The sequence below is a fragment of the Oncorhynchus mykiss genome, chromosome 11, assembly GCF_013265735.2.
Source record: "Oncorhynchus mykiss isolate Arlee chromosome 11, USDA_OmykA_1.1, whole genome shotgun sequence".
Lineage (NCBI taxonomy): Eukaryota > Metazoa > Chordata > Actinopteri > Salmoniformes > Salmonidae > Oncorhynchus > Oncorhynchus mykiss.
In genome coordinates, this window is record NC_048575.1 from 8,877,345 (window position 1) to 8,887,996 (window position 10,652).

At 43.4% G+C, this 10,652-nt stretch overlaps 1 protein-coding gene across 1 annotated transcript in view; it reads left to right on the forward strand.

Moving 5' to 3' along the window:
* LOC100135908 (phosphoenolpyruvate carboxykinase) overlaps positions 1 to 3,370 on the forward strand; it is an 11,139-nt gene extending 7,769 nt beyond the window's left edge. The window contains 3 exon segments of the mRNA NM_001124275.1: positions 1,436 to 1,573; positions 1,804 to 1,899; positions 2,332 to 3,370. Coding sequence (NP_001117747.1) covers positions 1,436 to 1,573; positions 1,804 to 1,899; positions 2,332 to 2,801 — 704 coding nt within the window. The 3' untranslated portion in view covers positions 2,802 to 3,370.
* The last annotated feature ends 7,282 nt before the right edge of the window (positions 3,371 to 10,652 follow it).

The window sequence follows — 10,652 nt, forward strand, 5'->3', positions numbered from 1 at the left end:
TTGTTTACATTTACTTTGTTTACAAACATCGGACAAGCTTCTACTGTATTTTGGGTTTTGATACTCCCAGTCGAATGTCACGGCCCTGACCGGCTGTGGGGAAAACGACCTGTGGTTACCTAGGTTACCCCATTGGCTCACGGCAAATACTTGACCCTTTTTAAATGCAGTTTTTTTGTTAACTGCTTTTTTTTAAAGTCAATTACAAAACTACATTTAAGAGAAGTACAAGATGACTTTTTCAACATTGCTTGATCCCGAGCATTCTCACTACTTAGATTAATGTAATATTGACTGTAGGGATTCCTTCATGCCCCTTTTCATGACGGTGCTAGCAGCCACGTGACTGGAACATTAAGCTGAACAAGACCAATAACACAAACAAACAGACTATACAGCTAGTGAGTGGAGTTACAAATCGACTAAAACAAGTGAAATGTCTTACCCGTGATGAAATGTTCCCCACACCCATAGATACGTGTAGCCTACTTGGACATCGGGCCCCCACATTTCCCACGCCGAATAACCTGTAGCCACAGGACTCTTGTCGCAGGCTTCATTTCCCTATGTGGGAGCATTGCCAACCGTAGGTCAGGATCTTTGACCTGGTTACATGTACATTGAACAATGAAGTTGTCTCTTTTACAATGGGGTTCAATGGGAAATAATGTCTGTTTTCCCCAATTTGTGGGTTTAGTCGAGGGAGAATTACATCTTATGACGGGAATATCTACTTGGGGTATCGGGTGAACGAAGCTCATGAGGATTATATTCTTCAAGAATTACTGGGTTTATATCATTCATTTATAAGTCCCCAAATAGATGTAGCAACTAAGGATTCCAGCTTTAATTTGTTACATTCACTGCTAAAATGGACTACTGAGAAATTTGATGTAAAAAAAATATATATATCTGCGACTCCGCAAATGGTGGTCCTTGAGCTTTTGGCTGTGATTTGGTGGTCCTTGAGCTTTTGGCTGTGATTTGGTGGTCCTTGAGCTTTTGGCTGTGATTTGGTGGTCCTTGAGCTTTTGGCTGTGATTTGGTGGTCCCCCGAACCAGAAAGGTTGGGAACCTCTGCTGTAAGTCTTAATAGTGACACCTGGTGACAAGGCATGATACTATCCTTTTGTTGGGAACCTCTGCTGTAATTCTTAATAGTGACACCTGGTGACACGAAATGATACTATCCTTTTGTTGTCATTGGCTTGAGAAAGTACTGCATCACTTTTCTACTGCTGTCTCTTTCTAAATCACCACAAAGCATTTATCCCATGAATCTATTAGTGTTAATTATAATGTAATCATGTTTCTAAGTGATTTATTTACATACAATCAAATCAAAATGTAATATAAATGTTAATGTCCTAATTCTATTCATTTTTGACATTATAATGTGTTCCAATCATATTCACCCTTTTTCTCTTCCTCACAGGAGACTCTGGCCCGTGTGCTCATCCCAACTCCAGGTTCTGTACCCCGGCGGCCCAGTGCCCCATCATCGACCCCCAGTGGGAGAGTGACGAGGGTGTGCCCATCGATGCCATCATCTTCGGGGGCAGGAGGCCAGAGGGTGAGTGGCCTCTATTGATCCAATGACTAAAACATTGGTTTAGCGGACCATCTAAGATTACCACTATATATTTTCATACTAGCATCTAGTGTTGTAGCTAGTGTTGTAAATTATACAGTTTTGGTTAATGTAACGACAACAAATACAAATGATTCCCTATGATGACTGAATTGACATTCTTATCCAATGTGTCACTTTGGGACACTGTTGCTCTGACCTCTGTTTCCCAGGAGTCCCTCTGGTGTACGAGTCGTTTAACTGGCGCCACGGTGTGTTTGTAGGAGCCTCTATGAGGTCTGAGGCCACAGCAGCTGCTGAGTACAAAGGTACAGAACCTCATTAACCACATTAAAGAGCTTGTCAAAGTTAATTCAATCATTTAATTAATGTTTCTGGCTCCCGAGTGGCAGCGGTCAATGACACTGCATCTCACTGGTGGTTTGACTCCAGGCCGTATCATAACCGGCCATGATTGGGAGTCCCATAGGGCGGTGCACAATTGGTCCAGCGGCATCCTGCTTTGGCCGGTGTAGGCTGTCATTGTAAATAAGAATTTGTTCTAAACTGACTTGCCTAGTTAAATAAAGGTTAAATACAGAACAGTTCTAACATTTAAGTGGATAGGAGCTGTCTATAGAGTAGACATTAACCTTAGAGAGGTTTTTACTATCACCTGATATGATGGTATACTGTTGTCCCTGATTCCTCTGTGATAATGTAGAAAACCATGACATTTTGAATATATATTTTTTCTCCAGGCAAGGTTATCATGCACGACCCCTTCGCCATGCGCCCCTTCTTCGGCTACAACTTCGGTGACTACCTAGCCCACTGGCTGAGCATGGAGACCCGCAAGGGCGCCACCCACCTGCCCAAGATCTTCCACGTCAACTGGTTCCGGAAGGACCCCGCGTCGGGCTCTTTCCTCTGGCCGGGTTTCGGTGACAACGCCCGCGTTCTGGAGTGGATCTTCAAGCGCTGCGGCCGCGAGAGGGAGGACGAGGCGGCCAAGAAGAGCATGGTGGGCTGGGTGCCACTGGAGGGAGCCATCAACCTGCAGGGACTGGGCAGCAAGGTGGACATGGGTGCCCTCTTCGACCTGCCCAAGGCCTTCTGGGAGAAGGAGACCCAGGAGCTGAGGGCGTACTTTACCCAGCAGGTGGGAGCCGACCTCCCCCAACAGGTGGAGGGAGAGCTGAAGGCTCTGGAGGACAGGATCAGGAATTGAGAGGTGGAGGGACCAGATGATTCAGAGAGAGACAGTATTGACTATTGGACATTACACTACGCTGATGCTGCTAAATGATATGGTAGTACTGACAAAAAATTACTAACAAGCTAATTTCAATTTTGTGGAAACTGCTTTGCGTATATGTGGGTAGATGTAAACCAAAGTTTCTAAATTGTAAGAAAATACAATGAGATGATGTGACTGCATCACTGAAGAATGCAGTTCATGCTATCACACACTGTCAGTGGCTATATCAGTAGGTTGTAGGTGATGGAGCAGAATCGGTGTTTAGCAGTACCTTACTGACATCTTGCAAAGAAGTATAAAGGTATTGGATGTTTACAAGCTTTAGCCCAAATAATCTAATCTAATCAGGACAAGCTTAAATATCCATATTCATTTAAACATTTTTAAACAGCATTTTTTTTGTCACTTTTGTATTGTTTCCAATAAAAATGATTATGAGCTAATGTTTACACATGAGAAATGTAACATGTTGGACCAATAAAAATGATTTAATGTCAAGGTTTTTATTACAGTGCAATTAATAAACAACCTCAAATTCAGCCTCAATTGTGTCCGTTGATCAACACCAAACATAACTGACATAACTCCCCAAAATATATACATTAAAAATTCGTAAGTAATGGTAATATTTAAGAAGAATAAAGTTCAGATTCAGTTTAGAGTGATTCATATAATGTTCAACATATTCATATATTTGACCTTTCTGTTACATGATTTCCAGTGTGCTGTTTGTAACACTTGGGGAGATGGTCACTAGACTCAATGCTGTATGTTGTGGATTATCAATCAAATGTATTTACAATTCCCTTACATCAGCTGACGACACAAAGTGCTGTACAGAAACCTAGCCTAAAACACCTAACAGCAAGCAATGCAGATGTAGAAGCACGGTGGCTAGGAAAAACTCCCTAGAAAGGCCAGAACATAGGAAGAAACCTAGAGAGGAACCAGGCTCTGAGAACCAGTCCTCTTCTGGCTATGCCGGGTGGAGATTATAACAGAACATGGCCAAGATGTTCAAATGTTCATAGATGACCAATAATCACAGTGGTTGTCGGGGGTGCAACAGGTCAGCATTTCAGGAGTAAATGTCAGTTGGCTTTTCATAGCTGATCATTCAGAGTAACTCTAAACTCCTGTTGAGAGGGTCTCCTGGAATATGTGTTGTTGTGTCCTCTTCATGACTCTATTGGTGTGTTTGGACAAGGATAGTTTGTTGGTGATGTGAACACCAAGGAACTTGAAGCTCTCAACCTGCTCCACTACACTGCCCCGCTCGGGCCCTCCTTTTCCTGTAGTTCACTATTCTCTCCTTTGTCTTGAGCACGTGGAGGGGGAGGTTGTTGTACTGGCACCACACTGCCAGGTTTCTGACCTCCTCCTTAGACTGAACCAGGTTTTTCTCTAGTTTTGCCTGTGCTTAGCTCTATTCCATTTATTTTTATCCTAAAACACTTGATGACAAGCATACCCATAACATATTGCAGCCATCACCAGGCTTGAAAATATGAAGAGTGTACTCAGTGATATGTTGTGTTGGACATAGAATTATTTTCTTTGCCAAATGTTTTGCAGATTTACTTTAGTGCCTTATTGCAAACAGAATGCATGTTTTGTAAAATTGTTATTCTGTACATGTTTCCTTCTTTTCACTCTGTCATTTAGGTTAGTATTATGGAGTAACTACAATGTTGTTGATCAATCCCCATCCAGTTTATCCAATCACAGCCGTTAAACTATGTAACTGTTTTAAAGTCACCATTGACCTTATGGTGAAATCAGTGGAGGCTGCTGAGGGGAAGACAACTCATAATAATGTCTGGAACGGAGCAAATGGAATGGAATCAAACACATGGAAACCATGTTGGATGTATTTGGTACCATTCCACCTGTTCTGCTCCAGCCATTACCACGAGTACGTTCTCCCCAATTAATGTGCCACCAACCTCCTGTGGGTGAAATCCCTGTGCAGTGTTTTTCCTCTCCGGCGACTGAGTTATGAAGGACGCCTGTATCTTTGTAGTGACTGGGTGTATTGATAAACCATCCAAAGTGTAATTAATAACTTCACCATGCTCAAAGGGATATTCAATGTCAAATGTATTTTATTTTTATCCATCTACCAACAGGTGCTCTTCTTTGTGAGGCATTGTAAAAGCTCCCTGTCTTTATGGTTGTATCTGTTTGAAATTTGCTGCTTGACTGAGGGAACTTACAGATAATTGTATGTGTGGGGTACAGAGAAGAGGTAGTCATTCAAAAATCATGTTAAAAACTAGTATTGCACACAGAGTGAATCCATGCAACTCATGTGACTAGTTAAGGAAATCTTTACTCCTGAACTCATTTAGGCTTGACATGGAAAAGGTGTTGAATACATATTGACTTTCAGCTTTTCATTTTTATGTCTAAAAACATAATTCCACATTGTGTGTAGACCAGTGACACAAAATCTCAATAGAATCCATTTTAATGAGATGTTAAATGTTGGACCAATAAGACCAAAAGATTTCATGGAAATGTAATTTAAAGGTTTTTATTACAGTGCAATTAATTAACAACCTTAAATTCAACCTCAATTGTTTTGTTAATTTAACACTAAATATAAAAACTGACAAGATAAATTATAAATAGATACAGTTGAAGTCTGAAGTTTACATACACCTTAGCCAAATACATTTAAACTCAGTTTTTCACAATTACTGACATTTAATCCAAGTAAAAATTCCCTGTCTTGGGTTAGTTAGGCTCACCACTTTATTTTAAGAATGTGAAATGTCAGAATAATAGCAGAGAGTGATTTATTTCAGCTTTAATTTCTTTCTTCACATTCAAAGTGGGTCAGAAGTGTCACGTTCTGACCTTTATTTCCTTTGTTTTGTATTTAGTTAGTATGGTCAGGGCGTGAGTTGGGTGGGTAGTCTATGTTTGTTTTTCTATGTTTTGGGGCATTTCTATGTTTCGGCCTAGTATGGTTCTCAATCAGAGGGAGGTGTCATTAGTTGTCTCTGATTGAGAATCATACTTAGGTAGCCTGGGTTGCACTGTTTGTTTGTGGGTGATTGTCTATGTTGATGGCTTGTTTCAGCACAGGTCTCATTTTGTAGCTTCACGGTCGAATTTGGTTTATTGTTTTTGTTACTCGTTTGTATAGTGTTCAGTCTTTCTTTATTAAAGATTTACCATGGACACTTACCACGCCGCATATTGGTCCTCTGATCCTTTTCGCCTCTCCTCTTCAGAAGAAGAGTAGGACGACCGTGACAGAATCACCCACCCACCAAGGACCAAGCGGCGTGGTAAAAGGCAGCGACGTCAACAACAGCGGCCAGCTTCACATGACTACACAACTTGGGAGGAGATAGGCAGATGGGCGATCGACCCAGGGAGAGTGCCGGAGCCCGCCTGGGATTCGATGGAGCAGTGCAAGGAAGGTTACAGGAGAATGAGGTTGGCGAAGGCAGTGCGACAGGTACGAGAGGCAGCCCCAATTTTTTTGGGGGGGGAGGCACACGAGGGGTGGAGCTAAGCCAGGTAGCAGACCTGCGCTCACTCCTCGTGCTTATTATAAGCAGCGCGTTACTGGTCAGGCACCGTGTTATGCGGTTAAGCGCACGGTGTCGCCAGTACGTGTCCATAGCCCGGTGCGCTATAGGACAGCCCCCCGAGAGTGTCATGCGAGCGCGGGCATCGAGCCGGTACGCAGTTTTGGTCCAGGGTATCCTGCGCCGGCTCTGCGTGCTGTGTCTCCGGGGCGCTGGGAGGGTGCAGTGCGTCCTCTGCCTGCGCTCGGCTCGTGCCGGGCAAATGTGGGAGTGGAGCCTAAGGGAGAGGTGCGTGTAGTAAGCACTAGATCTCCCGTGCTTACCCACAGCCCGGTTCAACCTGTGCCTGCACTCTGGAGGGTCCGGGCTAGAGCAGTGATCCAGCCTGGGGAAGTGGTGCCAAGGCTGCGCGCCAGAGCAGCAGTGCTCCCCCACAGCCCGGTCCTTCAGGTGCCTCCTAACCCCAAGCCTCCTGAAGGTCTCCCCAGCCTGGTGGTTCCTGTGGCAGCCCCACGCACCAGGCTGTCTCTCTGTCTCCTCCCTGCAGGTGGTCCCGCCTGTCCGGCGCCGCTGCCGGAGTCTCCCGCCTGTCCGGCGCCGCTGCCGGAGTCTCCCGCCTGTCCGGCGCCGCTGCCGGAGTCTCCCGCCTGTCCGGCGCCGCTGCCGGAGTCTCCCGCCTGTCCGGCGCCGCTGCCGGAGCCTCCCGCCTGTCCGGCGCCGCTGCCGGAGCCTCCCGCCTGTCCGGCGCCGCTGCCGGAGCCTCCCGCCTGTCCGGCGCCGCTGCCGGAGCCTCCCGCCTGTCCGGCGCCGCTGCCGGAGCCTCCCGCCTGTCCGGCGCCGCTGCCGGAGCCTCCCGCCTGTCCGGCGCCGCTGCCGGAGCCTCCCGCCTGTCCGGCGCAGCACATATTAAGTAATTTCTCACATAAAGATCTGCAATGTACACTACATGACCAAAAGTATGTGGTCACCTGTTCATCGAACATCTCATTCCAAAATCATGGGCATTAATGTCAATGTCATTAAATAGCTGAATCCACGCATTTGAAGGGGTGTCCACATACTTTTGAATATATTGAGTATAAGTAACCTAAGATTGTGCCCTACGTGCCCATTTTACCTTTAATTAACACCTTCACGATCGGACCTTAAATGACATACCCAAATCTAACTGCCTGTAGCTCAGGATCTGATGCAAGGATATGTATATTCTTGATACCACTTGAAAGGAACCACTTTGAAGTTGGTGGAAATGTGAGGGAAAGGGAGAGGGGGATAAGTAGCCAGTTGTCCTACTGAATGTATTCAACAGTAACCTCTCTTCCGCATTTAACCCAACCCCTTTGAATCAGAGAGGTGAGGGGGGCTGCCATAATCGACATCCACGTCTTCGGTGCCCGGGGAACAGTGAGTTAACTGCCTTGCTCAGGGCCACTGATTTTTACTTTGTCAGCTCGGGGATTCGATCCAGCAACCTTCCGGTTACTGGCCCTAACGCTCTAACCACTAAGATAAAACAAAGGAAAAATATGCGTTTTTTTTATTTTTTTCATTATCTTTGAAATGTAAGAGAAAGGCCACAATGTATTATTCCAGTTTAGTCGCAATTTAGATTTTGGCCACTAGATGGCAGAGTTTTAGACTGATCCTATGAACCATTGCATTTCTGTTCAAAATGTTGTATCAAGTCTGCCCAACTATGCCTAATTGGTCAATATATTCATTTTCAAAAATGTTCACTCTAACAGCTACTGTAAATTAGACAGTGCAGTTACAGTGGTTCCTCCTTTAAAAGTTGTGAGACTTAGAGGTACCCAGCATCACAGCTTCATTGCTCCAGACCACCGCAAGGGGGAGTTAGAGCACTCATTATGCATTTGGGTCCCAAGGTTTTTATATGACCAATCATATGAAGTGGTTCCAATGACGAATTTGATGTGAGCCACCCATCCCTGGTGACTTTCTTCAGCGAAGATAGCTGACAAAAAAAAGCAAATTTAAGTAATTATAACGTCATAACGAGTCAAGCAAAAAATGTACAATTGAGAGGAATGTGTTAGTTAATGTAGATTGTACATATATTTTTGTCAAAAATGTTAACTTTCGAAAATAGCTATTTATCAAGTTTTTTTCAGTCATATCCAATACCAGGTGTATCAAACTCCATTCTTTGAATGATGCTGTGTCTGCATGTACGTATTACAGATATACACTTCAACAGTGTTTACCACTCTTGCTCCTGGGACATCAATGATTACACATTGTAACTATGCAAGAGACTGGAAACGTGATTTAAGTAAAGGCTGATTTCTAATTCATATATACAGAATAAAAAACAGTACATCCTGCCAGCACGCCCACAAGCGAGCCACTCAGGTGGAGAATGAGGCGTGGAAGAGAGCGTGGAATGAGATTGGAGGCTATTTGCTCTGAGACCGGCATAATAATGTAATGAAACAAGCAGGGAGCAGGTTTTGAACCTTCAACATTCTAGCCTGAAGTCCAGCACGCTATCGACTGTGCCCAAATATATTAATTGGGGTTGGGGTCGATTGTGGCTAAAAACACTTTATCAATTGGAATCTTTAAGGTGTGGAAAGGGGGAGTATTATTAATAGTTTTTCACAAGCGTAGCAGGATGTGCTATTAGCCGAACAATAGACTATTCAACCTTTTCTAAATAAATGTTGAATAGCCGAGCTAGGTGTGAAACCCCCCTCCCCCTCCCCAACTTGAGCTAGGTGTGAACCTCCCCCTCCCTTCTCCCCAACTTTCAAAAAAAAATCTTTCCACATCTACCTACACACGTATCTACCTACACACGGTTAATGTTCTGAATTTAAAAAAATAATAATTATATATATATATATATATATTGGTCATGGCTCCCGAGTAGCGCAGCGTTCTAAGGCACTGCATCTCGTTGCAAGAGGCTTTACTACAGTCCCTGGTTCGAATTCAGGCTGTATCACATCTGACCGTAATTGGGAGTGCCATAGGGCGGTGCACAAGTGGCCCAGCGTCATCTGGGTTTGGCTGTATACTGTATACCTACCATATGCGAAATGAGTCTCACTAGTGTTGAGTAATGTTCTGTTAAACATTGTGACGGTCTTATATATTTCAAGAGCATATTGAAACAAAAGCCTACAACTATTTTAGCACCGTTTCGCGTGGCCCTGAGACAAGCGTGGGGACTGGTCTTGATGAATCAATGAGATTTTTTTCCCCCACTTAATGTCAGTTTGGGTATTGGTTAGACAAGAATTAGAAAATGAGTGTGCAGAAATGGTATGCTCTTAGTGTAACCTTTATAGGCAAGTCAGTTAAGAACAAATTCTTATTTACAAGGACAGCCTACTCCTTCCTCCCCGTAGGGGAATTGAACCCGGTCTCCCACCTGCCCTGCGGGAATTCTTTAGCTAAATAGCCCAGTACTGTACTGCCGACCATCACGTTGTACAGCACCATATTTTCCGTTCCATACTAATGGACACCCAGAGGGTTTTTCGTTTTTTCTTGGAATAGAAAAACCATAATATTAATCAAAATAATTAATCAAGTACCAGTCAAAAGTTTGGACACACCTACTCATTCCAAGATAAAAAATAAAAAAAACTATTTTCTACATTGTAGAATAATAGTGAAGACATCACAACTATGAAATAACACATATGGAACCAGTTAAATTAAGAACAAATTATTATTTACAAGACAGTCTACTCCTTCCTCCCTGTCAGGGATTTGAACCCCAGTCTCCTGTATGCTCCGCATTCTGTAGTACAGACATGGCCTGCTCTCCCTTATGTAAGGAATTAGGTACTTTCCCATGTTTACTACAGTATGTATTGTAGACTGCACAGTAGCCTAATAAAGAAATGCAGCTGGCTCATATCTTCAAAATGCTTTAGATGTTTTATTATCCAAATGTAAAAGCATATACTGTACGGTACTGTATTTCTTCATCAGGATCTTTATGCTTTCGTTAATAAAATAATGATAAAAATACTCTTTCAAAATGCAGATGTTGATTTAGTTATGGATCCATAATGAATTACTGTGGGAATAAATATCACTGATTTACAGAAATATTGGAACAAAGTTGTCTAATGAAAGCAAACTATGTAGAATCCTCCAATCCTCATGCTGTAGCCTACATCTGACCGTCATGTTGTACAGCTCCATATTTTACATTCCATCCTAACGGAAACCCTGAGGGTTTCGTTTTTTTCATTTTTTCTCGGAATAGAACACCAAAATAATAATCCAATTAATTAAG